General features: G+C 39.0%; 1 protein-coding gene and 2 long non-coding RNA genes across 5 annotated transcripts; 2 read left to right on the top strand and 1 right to left on the bottom strand.

Moving 5' to 3' along the window:
- Positions 1–395: 395 nt before the first annotated feature.
- LOC149691742 (uncharacterized) lies at positions 396–14,828 on the bottom strand. Of its 3 annotated transcripts, XR_016383459.1 has the most exons (3): positions 14,710–14,796; positions 10,107–10,169; positions 396–989 (listed from the first exon to the last, which is right to left on the bottom strand). It is a non-coding gene; the product is annotated as an uncharacterized LOC149691742 (long non-coding RNA). The 3 variants fall into 3 exon arrangements; XR_016383460.1 differs by lacking the exon at positions 10,107–10,169 and having other exon boundaries at positions 14,710–14,828; XR_016383461.1 differs by lacking the exons at positions 10,107–10,169; positions 14,710–14,796 and adding an exon at positions 7,140–7,362.
- Positions 774–1,724, top strand: LOC149691743 (uncharacterized). Its single transcript, XR_016383458.1, has 4 exons — positions 774–895; positions 985–1,040; positions 1,481–1,518; positions 1,593–1,724. It is a non-coding gene; the product is annotated as an uncharacterized LOC149691743 (long non-coding RNA).
- On the top strand, positions 6,603–24,132 carry LanB1 (laminin subunit beta-1). The gene is made up of 25 exons (XM_089869137.1): positions 6,603–7,128; positions 10,489–10,563; positions 14,718–14,919; positions 14,991–15,168; positions 15,246–15,644; positions 15,713–15,833; positions 15,905–16,093; positions 16,315–16,494; positions 16,569–16,678; positions 16,746–17,120; positions 17,359–17,607; positions 17,672–17,861; positions 17,924–18,067; positions 18,128–18,368; positions 18,443–18,606; positions 18,672–18,896; positions 18,973–19,172; positions 19,237–19,333; positions 19,398–19,589; positions 19,810–20,789; positions 20,855–21,018; positions 21,080–21,221; positions 21,287–21,463; positions 21,623–21,779; positions 21,865–24,132. Exons 1-25 carry the CDS (start codon positions 7,059–7,061, stop codon positions 22,002–22,004), a joined length of 5,361 nt encoding a protein of 1,786 aa, XP_089725263.1. The 5' UTR covers positions 6,603–7,058; the 3' UTR covers positions 22,005–24,132.
- The last annotated feature ends 676 nt before the right edge of the window (positions 24,133–24,808 follow it).

Genomic DNA, 24,808 nt, shown 5'->3' with positions numbered 1-24,808 from the left:
CTCTCATAGATGGCGCAAGGTCGAAGTAATCATCTAATTTGGCGCGAAATATAAATGCGTTACAGAACACGTGTCGGGATGATAATCTTCAAGCTTGACAATGAAAATAGAGAGATTAAGGAATATAGATGGTACGGGTAAATAATACAAACCATATTAATATTAAAATCAAATTTGATTTTACAATTTAGAAGAATGGTCACAAAGGATTCTATTTCAACAAGAAATAATACACCATAAGAATTATTCTCCACAATCTGCAACTAAAAATAGAAAATGTGGAAACGGTGGAACCAAGAAGTGATATCTAGTTTATTAGATATCGCTTCTTGGTGGAACAGATTAGAAAAATGAAACGATGCTTCTTGGTGGAACAGATTAGAAAAATAAAACGATGTGTTTTGAAAATTTATTTTCTAATATTTGATACAGTACAATTTGAGTAGGTTATTAGGGTATAATTAAAGACATGTTTTTCAAAAGATATTTTCAGAAGAAAAAAAAGACAAACTAAGTAATTAGGTTTAAGGCACGAATATTAAACATTTAACACTTTAGTTTCCAAGTACAAATCTCCAACGTAAAAATGTAATTTCCACCACTTTGAAATGCAAACGTAGAGAAGATTCTAGAATACGCAACCAGATACAACTGTACTTTTACACCAACACCTTTACACGATCTTGACTAAAACACATGTTGTTTTTGCAATTTTGTGCAAGGTTTCAAACTTTCAACTCACTTTAAAAGTAAGCCATAGGAGAACAAAACGGCATATTGACGATATCATTCGCAGAGTCAAGTCGAATACTAAACTTTATCCTAAATAAGAACATGCAGCTCCGTTTTGCTCTTTTCGTAGTTTTCCTAGCTTTGGCTATGGCTTGCACCATTCGTAAGTCGTTATAATTTTATAGTAAACTTCAACAGCTTTTCCGTTTGCTTTTCCCAATCCTAATTTGCAACGTACAATTTGTTGAATAGAGGCCCTGGAATTTAAGAAAGAAGACTATAACGCTCTATCCGCTTTGGTTAATAAAGTAAATATATTTTATAATTCTAAAAATTGGCCACAAATCGATATGATATCGGTATCGGTGACCGATATGGTAATTTTAACAGATATATCGGTTAATAATCGGTTTCATTGGGTTATAATGATCGGTTTCACTGGGTTACAATGATCGGTTACATTGGGTTAAAATGATCGGGTTTCATTGGGTTAAAATGATCGGGTTTCATTGGGTTAAAATGATCGGGTTTCATTTGGTTAAAATGATCGGGTTTCATTTGGTTAAAATGATCGGGTTTCATTTGGTTAAAATGATCGGGTTTCATTTGGTTAAAATGATCGGGTTTCATTGGGTTAAAATGATCGGGTTTCATTGGGTTAAAATGATCGGGTTTCATTGGGTTAAATAATCGGTTAAAATCGGTTTCGGTGTCGACAAAATTTTGAAATTACGTATTTTGTTTTCAGTATTATAGCGCTGCCTTTAAACCCGAGGAGCGATCCAAGTATATAATTATTTAAATATTTTATTAATATTTTTCTTTAATAACAAAACTAACATTGTTATAATTATACACAGATTAATGTCGTTCATGCTGAAACAATAAACTGCTTCAAGATTAATCAGAATATATACAAACAATGTAGCCTAAACATAATTATTGTATCCTAAAATATGTACCAATAAAACTTGCTTCTAAAATAACACAAAAAAAATTACATTCGTTTCTTTATTAATTCACACTCCGTTCGACTTAGCACATTTTTTCGTTCAAGTTACGCTGCCAATATTTGACTTAAATTCTTAAAGTTAAAATTACGAATCACGATCGGTCACGATTATTTGTTTTTAGGAACCGTTACCAAACGCGAAAATTTCACGCTCATCTACGACCAAAATCGTGAGCAAATTCTGATAAATAACATACTAGGTTTAATGTTAAAATTACTATATTAATATCAGTCGAGATTTCAAATCTAAGTGACTATATATACAGGGTGTTACAAAAAGGAAGGGTAAATATAGGACCGAAGTACATACAATTTTGAGTCGAAAATTATGTAGCTTCTATGACCGATTTTGCCCTAAGAATTAAGGCCACCCCCAAACAACTTATGATTAGATTAGAGTGTTTTAAGGATGACCCCTTAATTAATTAAATTAGCATACAATCATTGTCTTTCAGTTTCATTTGTTAAATTTAAGGGGTCATCCATAAAACACACTAATGTTCATAACTTGTTTAGGGGGTGTCCCTTGTGGCAAAATCTTTCATAAAATATAGAACATTTTCGACTCAAAACTGATTTCCCATAGAACCATCCATAAGTTTATAAGATATGTTCATTCCATAAGTATGACACTACCTATACTTCGTAATGCTACTGAAAGACTTACAGCTCGAGCTGGTTCTAGCAGAACGACAAGCGAGAATTGAAGTACTACACTCGGTTAGTTAGTTTTGTAGGACTTTCATCTAGGTCCTATTTAGTCTGTACTAAGCCTTTCACATCGCCAACCTACGTCACTTCATGACAAGCTCCAGTTTGTAACCAATGACAAACTTATGGAGGAACATATCTTATGAACTTATGCTGCCATCATACTCTACTTCGGTCCTCCCTTTTTGTAAGAAACACCCTGTATAATAGGGTTTAAAATTATACCAACTTTAACAGCATCAGATAACTATAGCAATTGTTGTACATCTACAAAATGTAACGGGGAATGTTAGAAGGGAAGGAAGCGAGATAAAAAGGTCTAAGCAAACCAAATCTTCCAAGGAAAAAAGCGGGGGCCATAAAACTCGCAAAATATCTCGGAAACCCACACGATTTTTCTTACAAATAGGTTTTTAGAGATATAAATGAAGGGTAACCAAACTTTACGTAACTTCATAACGATTATTTAAAAGTTATTATGGACGTCTGAAGTATAATTTGAAATTAATATATTATAATTCTACTAAAGAAAATAATAAATATTTTATTTTTATTATGAATATGAATTTCGAGCGCCGAGCTTCAGTTACTAAATTGTTTTATAATTTAACCTTATTTGGACCACAAAATAAATGCCAATGGGTGTGTGTGAATCGGTGTAAATAAAAACTAGTTTTATACTTTGCTATGACGTAATCTATTCCTTATTATTAAGTTTTAAATGTTCTCTATACGGAGTTTCTTGGACTGATTTTGAATGCATATTAGGTAAATTCCCCACTTACCTTATTTAACATGAAATTATCTCTCATTTAAGTTTAAATTTTACACAAACGAAGATATTATATTGTATGAAAAAACCTTATTCAATCCCTAGTATTGTACAGGGTGTTTCTGAAAGGTCTGTCAAAAATTAAGGGAGATGTTCTTTGGGAAATCGATTTTGGGTCCAAAATTATGTAACTTCTATCTCCATTTTGCCATCCACAAGGGACGCTGTTTTCGAGTTATAATTGGATGGTGTATTTTACGGATGACCCCTTAAATTTAATTAAGAAACTGATTTAGACAATGACTTCTAATTTAACTAACACTCCAAACATAACTTGAAAACAATGTCACTTTGCGTCAAAATTTCATGGAAAATTGACGACTCGAAATAGTCCAATTGTTTACAGACCATTCTGAAACACCCTGTACATATAAAATCCGGTCAAAAGTCACGCAAAGTTCGAGAGAAGTATATAGAGCATCCCAAAATTATTGCTTCCAGCCTTTTTCAAAGTCTAGACCCCATAGACCCTGCATGCAGTAAAAGAAAAATAAAGATAACAAAACAGCCGCTGAGACAAATCTGTTGTATAATAAAATGGCAAAGGGAGACGAAGACCCCGAAAGACCCTACACCACCACCACAGAAGACAGACCACCCAAAAAGCGTCATTACCCCTGTGAATAATTTCCCGCCAAAAACACAACTTCTCCGCGAAGTACACCATCCTAATTAGTGTTATACAATAACGGAACCATAATTTTTTTTACATAAATTTTAAATAAAGTTTGTTTAAAAAAAAGAGGTTTTTTCTGTTTATATTAGATTCATATCTCGAGGCTAAAAGCTCCGTTGAAAACTTGAAATCAGTAGTTAAGTTACTTTGTTTAGTTTTTATCAGCTACGGAGAAACATCTTGGCGGTAAGAAAAATGATCTACGAGCTAAATTCTTTTTTGGGAGATGAAAATGTTTGTAGATTAAGGTCCGCCTCTTTCATATCTATAGACTACTCCATTAATTCCACTGTCAGAGAAGCTCAAACACCATAGGTGCGTAGAGGTCACCTTCATGGGTTATTTGCCTGGCCGCCTGGCGCCAAAACCCCACCGCTAGAGGCAACTGGTGCTAGCCTCCCTCCGCGTGTAGTGAACTTGGGCGGCTCCGTCTGGTGTTACCTCTTAGTTAGCGCCATTGAAATAACCCAAGAGGGCGACCCCCACCTCTTTCATATCTATAGACTACTCCATTAATTCCACTGTCAGAGAAACGCAAACACCATAGGGGCGGGGTAGGTCACCTTCTTGGGTTATTTCCCCTGGCGCCAAGACCCCACCGCTAGAGGCGCTGCGCGAGTTGTCTAGCCTCCCTCGCCGCGTGTAGTGAACTCAGGTGGCTCCGTCTTGCGTTGCCTCTAAGTTAGCGCCATTGAAATAACCCAAGAGGGCGGCCCCCACCTGTGTGTTGGAACACTTCCCTTCAAGTAATTAATGTAATAGTCTATATCATCATTTTTCCATACACTTTCTTCGAAGAAGACCCATAATTAACGTTAATAAACATTTTTCCCATGATATAGCATCAACACACCAACCCCCCTGTAACTTTTTAAACCAATAAATTACGTCTAAACCTTATGTTTATCTATCAAAACCAATCTTTAGTCTATTATATCGTCCAAAATCCATTCCAATCCCCTTAGTCAGTCCCGAGGGGCTGGTCACTAAGCGTAACCGGTGTACGCCGCTGTATCTTTGACTGTACTAAATTGATTACGCGTTATCTTTAAAATCCCTACCCCTTGACAGTTCTAAAATGATAACACGTAATCCGTAATTGTTGTACATGGACTGACTTTGGTAGTGATTAGCCCCTCGGTCAGTCCCTTGGGCGTAAAAAGAAAGAGCGGTTCTTTTTGTAGTTCGTCCGTTTCCCCGTATAGTAGTAGTAGTAGCCTTTTGCACTTGCGTCAAAACTTTAACTGAAGACTGAAAAGTTGAAAACCCTCCTTCTTCTTCTATATATCTAGGAATTTGACCCCTATAGAGTCGGCGGTCACTTTTAGCCCCTGAGGTCTATAATCAGCTCTCGGTATGATTTTACCGCTATTTTTCATTGCGGGTACCCCGTACAGAGGCTTTCTTCTCAAAATTCTACGAAATGAAGCCCTGAATGGGACCAAGCGATCAGGTTAAAAATTCAACCCTTAGTTAGTACCACGACCGAACCTTAAAACGCCGTGAAGTTTGATTTGGTTTAAGTAGCAACTTAAGGCTGAATAGTACCATAATCGAACTACCAAGACGATAGTTCCCGTTCAAGATTAAAGCCATGCTACTGTAAATTCAAATACCATTGAAAATGGTAGGGTAATATCATTGTAGTCTACTGCAAATTAAACATGGGATAGCAACGATAGTAATCGGCAGCGAAAGAGCCAAGAAGCAGGCCCGCCGGAAACTGAAAAAGGGGCTGGGGGTGGGTTAGACACGAGGGAAGTTGTTCATTCTATTTTACTCCATATTAAATCCTATACACGTTATCAAGGCAAACCCAAGGTTATTGTAACAATTATAGAAGGGTCGCTATTCCTACGGATGCAGTCTTAACTAAACCTGACTGCGATTCAATCAAACCTACACTAGAGTTTCAACATCAATTAGGATTAAAGTTGGGATACACCAAGGTCGATACGCCTTTGGTTGAAGTCTAGACTTAAAGTGAAACCAGAGTGCACCATTCGAAAGAGCAACCTCAGAGGTGGGCTGCGTACCGCCTATGCATCAGAATTAAATTGATATTCTCATGAATAATCAATTCATTAAAATTTAAGATGCGGGACAACTTTCATCCACTAACACCAAATGTTCATAGATAAAACCAAAAAGTATACCTCGTTTACAGTTCCCAGCATTTGGGCTGTAGACTCCATGTAAAATGAGGAGCAAATTAAAGGCCCTCCTCTCAACACCCTACACGAACCAACCAACCAATCAGAGAAGAGTTTTTTTTTCTTCTGAAGTAAAAGGTTTATAGATTCAAACGTTAGTTCTGCTACTATGCACTTTCTCGTGACGTCACACCCTCCTATCTCTTACCTAGGGTTTGGCGACCATACTACTCTGAGAGGTAAAAGGGGGTGTTTCTCACATTACATGGCGCCTGACGCTTCAATGAAGTATACTTTTTGGGTTTTAGTCTATGAACCTTTGCTCACATGTCACGTCTTTCTAAGTACTACTCTTCGTTGGTCCGTTGCTCTTCAAGATTCAAGGGAGGATGAAATAAATTCATATATACAGGGAGAAGAAACGCCTGCTTTCCCTCTCATTTTGGGGAAGAAAAAAAATGTCTTAAAGAAGCTAGCTAGTCCCTTCAGTAGACTCTGAAGAAAACGAGTCGACGGAGAAGAAACTCCGGGGAAGGTTTTCTATTCGGGGATCTAAGAAATCCCGAGTCGGACATACATAACGAGTGAGAGAGAGAGGGGCCTCATCTTTTCCCTCTTTGGAGAGTAGTGCGTGTGTGTGTGGTGGTGTGTGTGTCTTGTGTTGTGCGCGCGCCCTACATATATTTCGGCAAAAGAGAAAGCCCAAATGCCTTGGATTTTGGATAACCGTCTTACGTTTTCTCCATGACCACCGCGTACAGTATTTGATATCATTAATCTAGTATTATTATAAAAACCTATCGGATTGTTCGAACCTCGCGGAAAAGTGTAAAAGGCAAACCCGTCGTGATCATCCACCGAGGATTTTTCATCTCTCCATCTTCCTCTGGGGCGGGAAGAGTAACCATACCAAAGGCCCATCATCATCTAAATTCCTAAAGGATGATGGAGTTTGATCTCGCGTTAAGGTTTACCGTCGCTATCATCTTGGCCATCCTGTTGGCGACACAGGGTGAGGATTACCTTTTTAAAATCATCGCCTTTTCAAATTTATATTTGACCATATAAGGTTTTGACGTCGAAGCCAGAGAGAGTCGAGTCCTTCCTTCCCTGGTAGGAGTCTCGGCTCGGGAACAGGCGGAAATGGAAACAGAACGCGAGCGCGAGAGAGCTTACGGGATTACGGCTATGACACGCCCCTGAAATCGCCTCGATTCTAGATCATGCATGTTTTGAGTGTTTTTTGACCTCTATTTTAGTTATTTCACGGGTGACATTGGAAGGGTCAATAATGATTAGTTAAACGTCGTTTCTATGATAGTTCGTCCGTTATCTTTTAGGAATGGAAGTTGGCAACGACTTGAGTTGAAAAGAAAAAAATATTAGTTAATGGGCTTGAATCGAGGGGCAGGACATTTTTTAAGAATCTATGTACAAAAGTACCACATTTCACCAGGAATTACCCATCCCCTTGTCATGAACCCAGAAACCCAGTTATTTGCGGGGCTTTTTTTGTAGGGGTTATCACTTGTCAGGTTATAATTTGACAAACGTTGCATACCTTAATAGGGTTCGTTGGAAATTTTTACATTGAAAATCCCTGACTTTTCCAGGTCATCCCTGACCAAATTTTTGCATATCCTTGACCATTTTAAGGTATTTACCAGAGCCCACTTTTCACACTTGGCTTATATTTAGAATTGCTCGAAACATGGCTTGACATACCAAACGAACTCCCTGACATATCCCTGAATTTTTAGGAAATTATATAAATCCCTGACCTTTTCCCCTATTTTCCATATCCCTGACTTATCCAGGTTTTCCAGGTTCCGTACGAACCCTGCTTAAGTGGGATTCGTTACTCAAACCCCATCAATTGTCATTTGCTTGGCCCTAATTAAAATTAATTAATCAAAACAGTCGGTTCAGAATTTTGTGTCCCTTTCTATGAAAAGCTATTCAAGGACTATGGGATATAATAATAACTATGTTCATAACAACGTGTGTTTTTCAAACCGTGCGTCATTAAACCATAAGTTTATAAGATATGTTCCATAAGTATGACACTACATATACTTCGTAATGCTAGAGCTAATTCGAGAGCGACAAGAGAGAATTGAAGTCCTACATTAGCTCATTTTTGCAGTCCATCTTCCTATTTAGTCTGTACTAAGCCTTTAATAGAGCCTGACCAGGCGTCGCTTTACCCAGAATCTACGACCTACGTCACTTCATGACAAGCTCCAGTTTGTAACCAGTGACAAACTTATGGAACATATCTTATGAACTTATGATAAAACTAACTATATAGAAGTACGTCGTACCTGCACATACATTCCCGCAAAAACCCACGCAACTGTAGACTATTTTTCAATCTTAACAATTGCCAACTGTTTTTGGAACACGCCTGTACACAATAATATTGTATTATCAAGGTTGGATGTCGAAAAATATTATCCACTTTACCTAAAAAAAATAATACCAAAATAGGTCTGGAATAGAGAAACAATATTGACATGAGCGACGTGAAATACTAAACTTTCGTGAGAACAGGCGAAAATAGGCGATTTTTATCAGAAAACGCTGAAGTTTCTTGAGTTAAAAGACACGCGGAGATTCTAACTTGACTCCTAGACAGGAGGGAAAGATATAACTTGACAGTGACGAAGACATTTTGGCCCAAAAAATAAAATGTTTTTAAGCCTAAATAGCAAGTGCAGAGTCACGTCTATTTAAAAAATAGACCTCTTAATCTTTGGTAAAACGTCGAAAGTAAAAGTGGAACGTATTTAGCAGTGTAGTAGCAGTTCATGTTAACTTTATATAGACTCTTATACAATCAAGGCATTACGTTGTCATCAGGTCGATCATTTTTAGAGTTACGTAAGAAACAACCAATTATACAGGGTGTGTTACAAAATGGGAGGGTGGTAGGACCGAAGTATGTTGGGTCTTGTGTATAGTAAATCAATTTTGAGCCAAAAATGTGTAACTTCTATGACATTTTGCTCTAAAAAGCAAAGTTTACTAGATATGATTAAGTGGTTTATACAGAAGACCCCTTGATTAAATTAGAAATCATTGACTCTCAGTTTGTTACATAATTTTAGGGGGTCATCCGTAAAACACTCCAATCCTAACTTAAAAACGGTGGTTTGAACAAAAATGTCTTAGAAGTTACATTTTCTATTCAAATTTGGCGATTGGACAGTATTTATAATTAATTTCGAGACTTTTACTGTATTCCGACAACTATCCGACCCCTACAAGCGTAGAAACAGTCGGAAATGTCTAAGAGGGTGTTTCACCGACGAAAATTTTGAAAATTATCAAACGGGTTCAGCATCCTACAAAATATATATATAAATTTACGACTAACTACACTTCTCTTCCGTCGTTTCGACTTAAAGGAGAGATGAGATGGAGTAGTAGTCTCATACCTATAACGTACCCTCTGTACCCTACCCATCTACGGGACGGAAACTAAGTCCTTCCAGCACCCTCTGTTAGCGTTTTGGTAAGGTCGTACCTGGTAAGAAAACGTCAACAATGATTGCCACCCGTGTCTTAAGCTCTAATTCGTGAGACCTAACTTAGCCTATTCTAGGAGAGCGGTAGCTCTCTTAGATAAGACTTCATACTGACTTTAATGTATAAGGATGGTTTTTTGATTTTTTTAAAAGGCGCTAGGAGGCAGCAGTTAACAATCCAGGTATAAGAGTCGTGCGCGAGGTACTCTGGGAGACTTTCATTGCCGCACATGGCCAACCAGTGAGCACGTATAAGAATGAGAGCCAAATACTATAACGGTACAGTCCGATCTCTCTCTCTCTCACGCGCACCTAACTCGGCGCACAGACGAGGAGCCAGACATCACGTGATCCGTACTGGCCCTAAACAACCTTCTCTGATTTATTTCCTCTCTGTTGCGGCGATTGGGCATGCGCGGAACTCTGATACCGAGCCACAGCTCGTCCTCCTCATACGTACCCACGAATAATGCTACTCCGTTTCACCTCTCTCCCGCAATTGGTTTCGAGTCCCATATGCGACCTAAAATAGGAGAACTCCGCTACACTAAAGGCATAAGCATACACCGTTTAGTTGTGTGGGATTATTTTCTTTTATCGTCTCCTAATTCAACCGCCCACGCCAAAAAAAAGAAAAAGAAAATGACAAGGCCCCGAAGTCGTCGAAAACGTTGAAACGAAAAGATATTTACTATACCTATACATGGAAAACCAGGAGGGGGTAGAGTTTGGCTGGAGCTTTCTATATTTATAATTAATTCTAATTTGTCGCGCTTAATTCGACCTTGGAATACATGATCACTAATATTTCTTCACATTTTTTCTCGTATTTTCTTTTGCAGAAATTTCGGGTCAGAAACATGGAGGTTATAAAAAAGGAAATCGTGGATATATTCAAGAACTCGATCGGGAGAGAGGTATTTTTATAAATAATTATGACATAATTAATTGGTTATGGTGATTAATAAAAAAGAAACCCAACAAATTATACATTGGACGTAACGCTAAGCTATTACTAAAACATTCCGGAGGTATATTTGAAGTTAGGCATACTTAATTGCATTAATTAGTGAATTAATATTAATTTTAAGACTCGGGGCTGTTCACTTTGGAAGAAATTCAACTCGATACTAATAGAGCATTCCATTAATTCCGGAAAAGAAGCAAACATTACAGGGGAGGGGGGGTCCCCTTCTTGGGTTATTTCCTTCGCGCCAAGAAGCACCGCTAGAGGCAGCACGAGACGGCTAGCCTCCCTCCGTCTGGCGTTGCCTCTTGGTTGGCGTCAGGGAAATAACTTAAGAGAGGGCGACCTCACGCCTGCGTGTTAGTTTCTCTAGAAGTAAATTATGGAATGGTCTATTGGAACGCGGGAAATATGGACAATCTCAAGCAATAATTGACCTACCCTGGGTTGAAAGCTCAAAAAATTTCACATTTACAACCTTTATCTAAACAACAAAAACTATTTCCTCTAAGCTTACGTTTCAAAATAACTCTCTCTTATATATGCCTATATTAAAATTAATATTGCGTTAAATCAACAACGTGTTTCTATACTATGGGTGGTGGTGAATACATACACAAACAATATAATGTTTAAGAGCACTTGGCAACTACTATATACGCTTCGGTATATCACGATTCTAACCAAAAGTCGCAACTCATTGAGTAAAGTAAAATGTAACCCAAGACTAAACACGGTAAACGTTAATCCAAAAAATAATTGAACGTCCGCGATTGAAAAAAGAATCTAGACGCATGCAAAAGGACGAACCGGAAATACGTCACGAATCCTATTTCGGGCGTCAAAACGAAAAAGGACGCCAACATTTCGACTGGAGTAGTTCCAGCGGTTCATCTTCTAAGAACCGACTGGTGAAAAGCGAACGTACCTCAAGTAAAATCAGCACGACTGAGCGACGAAGCCACAGTTTCGCCTCCTCAGATTCCTCGGACAGAGAATCCTCCCGAAGTTTCGCGGACTTGGCCACTCGACTTCGTGAATATCAACAACGTCGATTCGGTGGTCAGGCTCAAGGTTCGGACACCTTTTTTCATACTGGGATCAAAAATGGTACCAGGACAGTCACCAGGATAGAAGAACGAGTATCGCAACGTCTCTTACCCGTTGGTGGTCGAGAAACAACGATAAACCGATCCATATCCGCGGTAGAAACGCCCCTAACCACGGATAACCTTGAAAACGGGGTTCTTGTAACCGAAACAAGGTATGGTGGAGGAAAGACGATTGATAGGGCGTCGTTTTCGTCCACCGCAAGAAAGGGTGATTCCGGAAGTAGAAGCTCCTATTCGTCCTCATTCGATAGCGAGGAAAAAGGACGTTATCATACCCGAACTGAAAGCGGAACAACTGGAGAAGCTGACCGTAGTCGGACTTGGTCTTCAAGTCGCGGAGAAATTGGCGCAACTGAAACCGGAACCACTGGCGAAGCTGACCATAGAACATGGTCAAGTCACGGAGGAAGTAGCCATGGAGGTGTAAGTGAAACTAGAATTTCCGGAGAAGGTGACCGTAGGACGTGGTCAAGTCCCGGAGGCGGAAGTGAAATTAGAACTTCCGGCGAAGATGACCGTAGAACGTGGTCAAGTCAAGGAAGCGGAAGTGAAACTAGAACTTCCGGCGAAGGTGACCGTAGGACGTGGTCAAGTCAAGGAGGAAGTAGCCACGGAGGAGGAAGTGAAACTAGAGCCTCGGGTGAAACAGACCGTAGGACGTGGTCAAGTCAAGGAGGAAGTAGCCAGGGAGGTGGAAGTGAAACTAGAGCCTCGGGTGAAACAGACCGTAGGACGTGGTCAAGTCAAGGAGGAAGTAGTCACGGAGGCGGAAGTGAAACTATAGCCTCGGGTGAAACAGACCGTAGATCATGGTCTACTGGAGGTACAAGTAGTAATCGTGGAATGGATGAAGAAGGGGAACTTATTACGAAAACTGAAACCAAAACTTTCGATTCTAATAACATGGATAGAGACTTGGAAGAATGGTTAAGGAACCGAAGGTTGAAAGGTCAGCGAACGACGTGGTCATCCAAAACCGGCTACACAACGGGAGAGGAACGTGGCTACGGAGAACGCCGCCAATGGTCATCTAGTACAAGTGGTGGCGAAAAAGGTTTACCTCCCAGACCAGTCACAACGTGGAGTTCCGAAACCTACAGTGGTCAAACAGGAGGCTGCGCATCGTGCAGGGATCGCGGTGGAAGTGACGGAGGTAACACCATCTCGAAGGGTGATGATGACCGACGAGGTTTCGGTTTTGGAAATAGAGGACGTGATAACGATGACCGCGTCAGAGTTACGGAAAACAAAGGCGAATCTGTGGACAAGGCAACCGGCGCAAGAACATACTGGTCGACTAGAACAGAAACAGGGGGCACTTATGAATCGAAAGGCAGTGACTACGACAGAAGATGGTCCTCCAGAAATGACATCCGAACCTCCACAAGCAAAGGCACTTCGGAGAACGATTACAGATACGATTACGAACGACGCCAATGGGAACGACGTGGTGGTCAGTCTTCGACCCCGGCCCCCGTACAACCTCCCACAACAGAGCCCTCAACTACCAGATGGTCCTATGGTCCCCATAGATACCCAACAAACGTAGACGGGTCATCATCACGAACTCAATCCAGATTCAACCGAACTTCGACCGAAATTTACATCAGACGCGGTTCAGGAGGTTCGGCTTACAACACAACAACAAGAAGATTCTACAACGAATCAGGGACCGGTTGGGGCACCGGAGGTACAAGTACGAGCGGCGGAAGTTCTTCCTCCAGAGGATGGAAATACGATTACGATCGACGCGATGATAAAGACAGAGAAAGTGGTGTAACCAAAGTAAAGGTGGAGGAATCGGGTCATACTCCAACTGGTGGTATGTTTACCATTTTTACCAATAAGTAGATGTAACCATGGGTGACGGTATAATAACAAAAAGTAGTTGAACTAAAATTGGACCATTTCGTTTGGACAAGGAGAAAAAATAAATAAATAAACGCGATTTGGAATTATAATTAAATAATTTAAATCAAGGCCGAGTCCATTCACTTTGGTTCCGAAACTTTTTACGCCTTTTTTTTAACCAAGGGGTAGTAGTGTTTAACACCGTTAACCCCAAAAACCTTTTGCGCGGGTGTCATGATATAAAGTTTATGTTCTTACAGAGACGTACGTACGTTACTGAGATTTAGGTAAGGCGATATTTTAAAACGTTTGCCGCCAGTTTAATGGCTCCTTCTTTCGCGGCTTCGCTTTAGAAACGATAAATAGAACTTCGCCACCGTTCTTATTTCCTCTCAAGACTCAAGACATGAAGCGTCGGTAAAAACTAAAAGGGGGAAATCTATAAAGACACGTAACACTTGGTGCTATCCATCGAGGGTTTTTTTCCTTTCCTCCTCACATTTTTAACGCAACGTTGGGGGAAAACAAAATAAAAATCTAGTGTCTTGGTCGTGAGTCATCTTCAGTCGTTTCTTATTAGGGATGATGGGATCTGTAAGCATCGGTCCATAATTGAAGTCTGTTCTTTTACATTAGGCCTACTTTCGAATGAACGTCGACGGCGCCAACACCTACATGATCGTTATGATCGGGACTATGGTGTAATTTACATCTTGTCTCGAAAAACATTTTTTCTTTTTAAGCTCTCACCAACGACTCCCACACTATGAGGAACACTCGAGAACGAGCTTAGGCATACGTCGTTATATCCCGTTTTAGATAATGACATGATAATGAGGGGGTACCAAATTAGACAAGGCATACCCGTAATTGGAATCTATTAAAGCCCTTTAAAAGATGCAATCATCTTTCATTCAAGTAAAATAGTTTTGGCACACAAAACCGCATGGTTCATGGTTGTGTGTTGGTTTCTTTGTAAGTACTTAGTTCATACACGAGGTACAACAAAAATAGAACAGAAGGTGTTTTTCTACGGGAAATGGGTTTCATATACTTCTAAGGAAAATTACAACCTACTCATACACCATAATCTAATGGTAGAAATCAAATCAGAGCGTAATTAAATTTTTTACCTGGAAAGGTAATACCGCAACAAGGTTGGGAAACCTTTTAATCGGTCGAGAAGACCGATTATCGGCTACATCTACTTGCGGGTTATCCAAGCCCGAACGTTACTGTATAGTCAGTCATCTGAAAGAGAAAAAGAAGTGCTTTTATTGTAACAGTACTCCTAATAGAACGAGTGACAAGTTCTATCACGGAGTTGACAAAATTGTTTCAAGGTGAATAAATACTCAGTTTCACGTCAAAAAAAAATTGGGGTCAATACTAAAAGACATCGATAATTGTATAGGATATCAAAAAGAAAGGGTCAGACATGGTGGCAGTCTGAAAACGGTGTCGAAGAAGTGTCCATTCGATTGGACTTGGAAGTCGCTTTTCATTTCACGCACGTCATTATTAAATTTAAAACATTTAGACCCGCCGCCATGTTTATTGAAAGGTCGAAAGACTACGGGAAGACGTGGAAGGTGAGATGCCCGCGTCTAAGACACTAGTCAGGTCCGAGTTGAGCCCGACTAAACCGTCACTTTCTCAAACAATATAGATTTATCAGTATTTCGCTTATAACTGCGAAGAATCCTTCCCGGGTATACCAGTTAGGTCCCGCCAAAGAATAGACGATGTCGTGTGCGATACTCAGTATTCAAGTGTCGAGCCTTCATCGGACGGAGAAGTCATATTCAAAGCCATCCCACCGCACATTCAACTTTTAAATCCATTTAGCGACGAAGCGTTGGACATTCTCTCCATAACTAACCTAAGAATAAACTTTACGAAACTTCACACTTTCGGAGACAATCTCTTGGATTCCAGGGAAGAAATTAAAGAAAAGTATTACTACGCTATCAAAGAAATAATCGTCAGGGGCAGTTGCTTCTGTAACGGACATACTAGTCATTGCGTACCTGATCCCGAAATTAATCAAGTCAGCAAACCAGAAATGGTAAGTAAGGGGAAGAAGAAATTGAATCAAAATGATTCTTACTAGGATTTTTACTGAATGTATTTCAGGTTTTTGGAAAATGCGAATGCAACCACAATACGGATGGAAAAAATTGCAACAAATGCAAACCTTTGTACAATGATCAGCCATGGATGCCTTCAATGGTCACGATGGTCCATGAATGCAAACGTCAGTATATATACCCCACTCATGTTCTTGAAAAATATTTCTGTACTAATTTCTTCAAATATTTATTTCAGTGTGTGATTGTAATAACCACGCTAGCGAATGTCACTTCAATCGAACACTATGGGAGCTGAGTGGACAAATCAGTGGTGGTGTTTGCGACAACTGTAAGCACCATACGACTGGAAGAAACTGCGATCAGTGTCAGAATTTCTTCTACCAAGATCCTGGCCGGGACCATAGGGATCCTAATATTTGCCAGCGTAAACATTCAAAATTAACAATACTAATTACGCTTCTTATACGCTTTTATAAAAATTAAATTTCCTTCGTGGTCTCAAAAATGCACGCTCATCGAACCAGGATGTTCTTGCAATTTTCGGCTACCCATTTATTAATTGTAGTGTTAACTTAAATAACCCCTTTTGTGAAAGTTTTTCCATAAAATAAAGAAGATACTACAATATATTTTAAACTAAAACAGAATGCGATTGCGATAGTAGAGGTTCACTCTACGATGGCATTTGCGACTCGAAAACTGACAACGATCGTGGTACCATCGCTGGAAACTGTCATTGCAAACGTAACGTCGAAGGCAGGAGATGCGATAGGTGTAAGAATGGCTTTTGGAAGTTTGAAGCCGAAAATCCCGAAGGCTGTATTTGTAAGTATCAACCCGGGGCACCATTTCTGGCAAATTGAACAAGGAAGCGAACGTAATTCTTCATTCAATTCCAGCTTGTTCCTGCGACCCATTGGGTACCGTTATAAACAGAGGTTGTGATCCTTACAATGGAGAGTGCCTTTGTAAACGAAATGTTATTGGAAAAGATTGCAACCAGTGTTTGGTAAGTGAGATAGTAACTAATCGTAAGTACCGTAACAGATCTTCAAGATGCGCAAATTATTCTTTAGCCCGAGTTCTGGGGACTAAGTACGGAAGAAGACGGTTGCAAACCATGCGATTGCGATCCTGGTGGTTCCTACGACAATAATTGCGACGTCATAACAGGACGGTGTCGTTGCAGACCCAATATTAACGGAAGACGTTGCGAGCAACCTGAAAACGGCTTCTTCGCGGGTGATTTAGACTACATAACTTATGAAGCCGAGTTGGCGAGGGGAAGTCCAGATTGTCAAGTTATGGTCAGGGAACCTTACCCTAACAGAGAGTCAACGTGGACTGGTTTAGGATTCATGCGAGTTTTTGAAAACTCTTATCTCGAATTTGACGTCACGGACATTCCTGCGTCCATGGAGTACGATATTGTTATTCGCTACGAACCCCAGGTTAGTTTACTTGAACAGCTATTTTAATTGGTTCACAATTGCTTAAAATATTTATAAATATGAAATTTACACGCCTAACCTTAAGATGTGGTATATCTATAATGGTAAAATTATTCAAGATACTTATGACTCTTCTTTCTTAAATGAGCAATACGAAGGTTTAAATGTATGGGGTTGTGCTTGCTGATATTTGCGCGTCATGTCTTTCGTCGTAACCTAACCAGTCAAATTATTCTAGCTTCCTGGACAATGGGAAGAAGCCACAGTCACGGTGGAACGACCAGGTCCAATTGACCCTGATGGTCCGTGCGCCAATACTATGCCTCAAGATGATATTAAAAGAGTTACGTTGCCTTCTGGTGAACGAAACATCGCCGTATACCCACCAGCGTGTTTGGAGGAAGGCAAGAACTACAGAATCAGGATCGAGTTCAAGCAATACGATTCCCAAATCGATACGCCCTCAGCGTCGATTCTAATCGATTCCGTAAGCACTACTAATCAACGATGTTCCGAAACGTATAGTTTCTTAAAATATCCTATAAAAACAGATCGCGCTAATACCAAGGATAGACAGCATCCCATTCTTCCAAGGTACTCCGTTAAACGAACACAGAAGACAGGAATACGAACGATTCCGTTGTGGTCAAGCTTTCTTTAGCGTTGTTAGACCAATACCTCCAGATGCTTGCAAGAAATACTTGTTCAGCATAGGTTTCTACGTTTACGGTCAAGCTCACGGTACAGTTGATCACAAATGATACTTACTAAAAACTGATTTCTAAAATGAATAAATCAAACAGAATGCTACTGCGACCCAACTGGATCGGTCAGTACATCTTGCGATACGTTAGGTGGACAATGTACGTGTAAACCGAATGTAGTTGGACGAAGATGCGACCGATGCGCTCCCGGAACGTACGGATTTGGGCCTACTGGATGCAAACGTAATTGCACGCGTCTCGAATTTGGAATTAATGCAAAATCTAACTAACTTAATGTTACAGCTTGCGATTGTAACAGTGTTGGTTCACTGGATAACTTTTGCGGAGGTCAAGCGTCCCAAACGGGACAATGTAAATGCAGACCCAACACGTACGGTCGCCAATGCGACGAATGTCAACCTGGTTACTGGAATTACCCCAATTGCCAGCGTTGCGATTGCAATGGTCACGCCGACACTTGCGACTCTAGAACCGGATATTGTATCGACTGTAGAGACTTTACAGCTGGCCATAAATGCGACAGGTAACTAATTACCTGCTCACCTAATCCAATATTTATTACAAAACAACTAACCCTAATCTTCAATATGCCAAAAGATGTGAAAGTGGATTTTACGGTGACCCTCGTATCGGTAAAGACATAGCCTGCAGAGCTTGCCCGTGTCCAGGAACAGTCGAGAGTGGAATAAGTCACGCTTCTACTTGCGAATTGGACCCCCGAACCCAAAATGTTATATGCTCTTGCGACAATGGTTATGCAGGTACGGTCTACGAAAACATCAACTAGAGTCCTGAGCTCCGTGTTTAACAATATGATAAATTGCAGGCGAGAGATGCGACAGATGCGCGCAAAATTATTACGGTGACCCAACTGTACCGGGAGGGGAATGTAAAAAATGTGATTGCAATGGAAACATAGATGAAACTATCAGTGGCAACTGCGACGCTCGAACTGGAGAATGTCTCAGGTGTCTTTATAACACTGAAGGTTTCAATTGCCAAAATTGCAAGGATGGCTATTATGGAGACGCAACAAGGCAACAGTGTCTAGGTTATTTTACTCATAGATTAAATTAACCCATAACCCTTAGCCTTAATTTAAACCACAATATTTTTAACTTCACCAGAGTGTGTATGTAATCTCTTGGGTACTGACCCTAACGCGGGACATTGTGATAAAAGAACTGGACAGTGTCCTTGCTTACCCAATGTGGTGGGTCAGTCCTGCGACCGTTGCGCGGACAACCATTGGAAGATCGCGAGTGGAGAAGGTTGCGAGCCTTGTAGTTGTGATTCACTTGGTTCATACAGTCCAACCTGTAACGAGGTACAGAAAAATTATTAAAATATATTTCTAGCAAGTACAAGCTTGACCTATTGGTTATTTTCAGTACTACGGACAATGTTCGTGTAGACCTGGACATGGTGGATTACAATGTAACGAATGCGAAGCTAATTTCTGGGGAAATCCAGCTGTCGAGTGCAATCGTAAGTATCTATGTACCCTCTTTGTTTATTTATGTACCGATTAAAATAATAATTATTTTCACAGCCTGCAACTGCAACCTTAATGGTTCGACAACGATGCAATGTCATCGAAATAACGGTAGTTGCGTCTGCAAACCAGGAATTGCGGGTGATAGGTGCGATCAATGCGCGAGAGGTTATACCGGAAGAGCTCCTTATTGCGACCCATGCGGAGAATGCTTTGATAACTGGGATTATCTCATTCAACGTCTGAAGGGTATGAAAATAAACAACTTGTTTTTAAACCTTACGCTTTAACTTAATGCTTAAACGCTTAAAATTTAAACGCTGCTTTTGAGTGTAGTTCCATTTACAAAACATTGGGGTAAGTATTGTGGTATAGCACGCGATCACAAAATTCGCCGCTTAGTGCCAATTAAAACATCAACATAAAGGTTTATGGGGTGTTTATAAATGGGTAAATTTATATTTAACAGAGCAAACTCTGGAACTTTTGGAAGCGGCTAGCAGAATCAAACAAACGGGAGTTACGGGTGTTTTCACGCAAAGCTTTATGGAAATGGAAGAAAAACTAACGGAAGTACGAGAAATTTTGGAAAGTACAAACGTTACCAGTTCGGACATTGACAAGCTTCAAGATAAAATAAACGAGATCAGAAAACAATTGGACGAAACGGATCAGAGATTGGAAGGAGTCGAAAATGAAGTTGAAAACACAACCCAAAGGATTATCGACGCTAATCTAACATTGGCCAAGCTGAAACGAGACGCTGAGGCATTGGCCAAATCTGCTGAAGAATTAAAAGACAAAGCCATAACTTTACAAGAAGCCAATGTTGAAGGCGCCTTGAACATAACTAGAGACGCTCAAAGACGGTCAAAGGCCGCAGAGAATCGAATTGGTCAAACAAAGGACGATTTAACCTCATCCGCTAGACTACGTAGAAGAACAGAGGCCATGCTCAATAACGCTACCGGGGCTTATAATAAGACACTGAGCGCTAATGAAGCGGCCTTAAACAAAATTTCGGGCGAGATAACCGATTTAGAGTACCAAGTTCCTGACATTAACGAACTGGTTTGCGATGGAAGGGCTACAGTTAGCGAATGCGATTCGTCTTGCGGAGGAGCGGGCTGTGACAAATGCGGTGGTCTCAGTTGCGAAAAGGGTGCCGTTGATAAGGCCGCTGGTGCCAAGGAAATTGCGGTTGAGGCGGAAAAGGCATTGACCCAAAAAGAGAAAAAAGCCAAGGAGTTGTTGAACAAGTTAGTGGAAGCTAAACGCGAAGCTCAAAGAGCCCTGGATGAAGCTAGAGCCGCTTACGAACGAGCCAAGCACGCTAAGAACATCTCCGAAGACGCTTCCGGAGATGTTGAGGAACTCATTCAAAAAATTGAAGAATTCTTAAAGGCAGACGCCGCGAAACCAGCTGGAATTAGGACTTTGGCTGAAGAGGTAAGTACTTGACGCGTGCATAATCGCGATGGATTACTAAGTTCTCACAATACATTTGTACTCAGTGTTTGGCGTTGCAAATTTCACTTCAACCTTCCGAAATTATGGACCTAGCCATAGAGATAAACGATACCATCGCTACCCTAACGAACATTGATCAAATTCTAGAGGACACTCGTAACAACGTAGATATGGCTCAAAACCTCAAGAAAAGGGCTGATAAAGCCAAGTAAGTTGATGCAAACATTCTACTCTGTCGTTAGCTGACCATAAAAATTGACCATCATCAGGGAAGACGCGGATGATATTTTGAACACCGCGAATGAAGTCCTGGACGCTTTGAAAGAAGCTAAAAAAGCCCAAGAAGGCGCGCAAAAAGCTATTGACGAAGCCAGGAGAGATACATTATCGGCTGAAGACATACTTAACGATGTAAGTATAATAAAAACTTGGAAACACCTCTCCTATATTACAATCGAACTCAAATCCGTTTTCAGATCACTGACGAGACAAACAACGCCCAAGCCCTATCTAACCGAACTTTAGACGACGTTGCGGACCTCAACAACCGTCTAAATGACTTAAAAAAAAAGTACATTCAAAACCAGAAAGACGCAGGTAAAGCCGGTGCCGAGTCAGACGCTGCCGAGAGGTTATCCAACCAAGCTGGCAGGGTTAGTACAATCATTTTGACAAATATCCTCATTTAAATTTAACAATACATCTACCTACCTAATGCTAACATAATCTAGTTGGAAATTGTAAGGGACTATATTGAAATTGGTCCTTAAAAATTGAGGATGGAATTAAAATACTATTATAATAAAATTTAGGACGCTGACGACTTAAAGCGAAAATACGACGAAGCTTTGAGGAATTTGGACAAGAAAGCCGGAGTTAGTGGCAAGTCCAAGGACAGAGCGGAGAAACTTAGAGAAAGAGCGAGGAAACTTGCCGAAGATGCAAATGGCAAATTAACAGAGCTTACAGGTACGCGCGTTTCAAATAAAAGAAACGTTAATTTTGTCTTCTAGGGCTAGGGGTTCAATATAATTAACATTTTCACAATATACAGGAATGGAAGATGCCTTCCATGAAAACGAATTACGTCTGAAAGACTATTCGGAAATACTCAGACAATTAAATGACCAAATGGATGGTCATCTCAAATTTATTGACCAGAGGTCAGCGTATTATCGCGACTGTCAAAGTTAGGAGTTACATATACATCTAACAAACAATTTCAGAATCTTTAACACTTACTTAAGAAGTGTGTAGAAAAATTGTCAACTAAAATGTTTTTTAAAAAAATATGTCCTACGATCTGAAAAAAAAAAATTGTAGAAAAAGTAAAACCTTTTTCAGGCCTAATGGGGAGAATGTCAATATCTAGTTGAAGATAATATGGTAATTGGTCATTTTTATTTGGTTCTTTAATTAAATAATTAATTAATTATCTTAATTATAATTAAACATACGCGGATCCGTTTTATTTAACCCTATTTCTAATTATAATTATCTTATTTTCTTTCCATTCAAAGTACTACTCCCAAAAACAAATTTAAGTAATTAAATATAATTTTAATTACGGAAGGGGGGATTATCGTAATTAATTATAAATAAATAATAAACTTTGTGCCATGGAATTTTTAATTCGCGTAGTTCATCAGTACAAAGATGAGTCGCTGAATCTCCATTTTTTTAATAAATAATAATCATTAGGTTTTTTATTAGAATAATTAAAAAAGATCTAATACGCTAGTCTGTTTAGGAGTGTTATTATTTTTTAACTAGTATTTCTTTAATATTTTAAAAGTGCTTAATGATAATTACTCGTCATTTTTTAATTAATTAATATTTCCAAAGAAGGCATTAACAAATTCATAATCGCATTCGCTACAAGCCTACACCTCACCCTTATTATTATTATTATTTTTCTTTTTTTTTTTCCAAAACCAGTGGTATTTATTTTCTAATAAATTTTCATGTAGCTATGTTTATAGAGATGCAATTGAAAATCCAGATAGCGCCCAAGATTAGTTATGAAGGGGTTACGCGTAATCATTTGACCACTGGTCAAGCAAGAGTGGAGATTTAAATATTACACGTTATACCTTTAGTACAGACAAAAGTACATCTAATGGTATGTCACACGTTTTCAAGGGGCTAATCACTACGTTGAATCATTTGACCACTGGTCAAGCAAGGGTGGAGATTTAAATATTACACGTTATACCTTTAGTACAGACAAAAGTACATCTAATGGTCACACGTTTTCGAGGGGCTAATCACTACCAAAGTCCCTGTACACTGATATCGGATTACGGGTAATCATTTTATAACTTTCAAGGGCAGAGATTTTAAAGATTACGCGTAGTACAGTCAAAGGTACAGCGGAGTACACCGATTACACTGAGTGAGCAGCCCCTCGTTCGTTTTTAAGAGGGGTCAACTAGACGTCTTGAATCGTGTTTTCTTATCTCTAAATATCTTTATTTCTAGTGAGCCATAGATAAGTTTAAACAATTAAGGTCACATCTTATTTAAAATTAGGGATATAAATTAATCTAGGATTAGCATTATTGACCTTAGTAACTCTTTGCTAATTAAAAAAAATCACAATTATTTAGCATATTTTATATTATAATTTTTACCTCTTTATTTCTAACCAAATCGAGTTTATCCATCCAACAAACAAACCCGTTAGAGTATTTGTATAAAATATCTTTTCACTAGAACGTTTTTTTTTCATTACTGTAATTAAAATAATTATTTAGTATTTTGTTTTTGTCTATATTTAAGTTCACTACCACTTCCCCCTAAATAAATAAATTAATAAAAAATGGTGCTATAATCACGATTAAATTAAAATAAAATTAAATAAACCGGATTAAAAAATATCATAACTATTCATATCAGAGCAAATTTGTAATTGTAATTGTAATCAGTGCCAAAAGGGTTGAATGAGAATGAAAAAAGAAAAAGGAGTTGTTTAATTAATTTGATTTTCAAAATATTTTGTGATTGGTTAGTTGAAATATTAATTCAACGTAAAAATAGGTCAAGAATGGGTTTTAACCCCTTTTTATATTAAAAACCACTTTCTACAAAAATTAAAAATCGTAACTTCAAGGACGTTTTACCTCCCCGTTAAGAAATTAAATGTATTTCTAAGTAAAAACGATGTCACATACCCTAAAGCCAAAAACCATATAATCAAACTACAAAATCCCCCTAATTAGTTGTATTTCTCAAATAACTTTTAGAGGGCATAATATTATAATTAATAATAATAATAATAATATAGTTTATTGCTTTTGAATAAAACTGGATTTGATTAATATTTTTTTTTCTCTTTTCTTATAAATTTATTTTTTTGAAGGCTAACAATTCAAGTGGGGTAGATAAAAGTTTTAATCTTTCTACATCTACAACTGTCAGTATTATCTTGTCAACTGATATAAAATTTAGGCCTATTACTGACTGAATATACAGGGTGTTTCTGAAACGGTTTTTGTCAATATTTAAGGAGAGGGGGAGGGGGTATTCTTTTATTTGCGATTTTGAGTCGAAAATTTAACTTCTATCAAATTTTTCCCTAAGGGACACTGACAGACAGTTTCAGAAACACCCTGTATCTTTTTCAAACAAATTTTTAATCTACATTAATCAGTCTATAGTAACTTCTATGACATTTTTTCCAAAGGTACATCGTTTTCAAGTTAAGTTTGGAGTGCTTTATGGATGACCCCTTAAATTTAACAGGCTTCATAGTTCATATTTTGGAAAACAAATTTCCCTGAGATTTCCAGGTTTTTCCCCATATACTTCCCTGAGTTTTCCAGGTTTTTTACGTATATGGAGTATCCAATGGAGCAAATGTTAACGAAGGAAGGGGGGGGGCAAATAGGACTATTACATAATCAAAGAACATCCCCATATCTCTAATATAACCAGAGTTATGAGCCTTCAAAGTTGGGTGTAATGTTAATCCTATGGAGGGGATGTTTACGAACATT

Source organism: Phalangium opilio, unplaced genomic scaffold (genome assembly GCF_054372755.1).
Source record: "Phalangium opilio isolate 3A_F unplaced genomic scaffold, DU_Popi_V2 ptg000025l_1, whole genome shotgun sequence".
Lineage (NCBI taxonomy): Eukaryota > Metazoa > Arthropoda > Arachnida > Opiliones > Phalangiidae > Phalangium > Phalangium opilio.
This window is presented reverse-complemented; position numbering and strand designations above follow the sequence as displayed.

Coding starts and splice junctions, on each gene's coding strand:
- LanB1 (XM_089869137.1), top strand. CDS start 7,059: ATGATGGAGTTTGATCTCGCGTTAAGGTTTACCGTCGCTATCATCTTG. Junction 21,464..21,622: donor TATCCAACCAAGCTGGCAGG/GTTAGTACAATC, acceptor AATAAAATTTAG/GACGCTGACGACTTAAAGCG. Junction 21,780..21,864: donor CAAATTAACAGAGCTTACAG/GTACGCGCGTTT, acceptor CACAATATACAG/GAATGGAAGATGCCTTCCAT.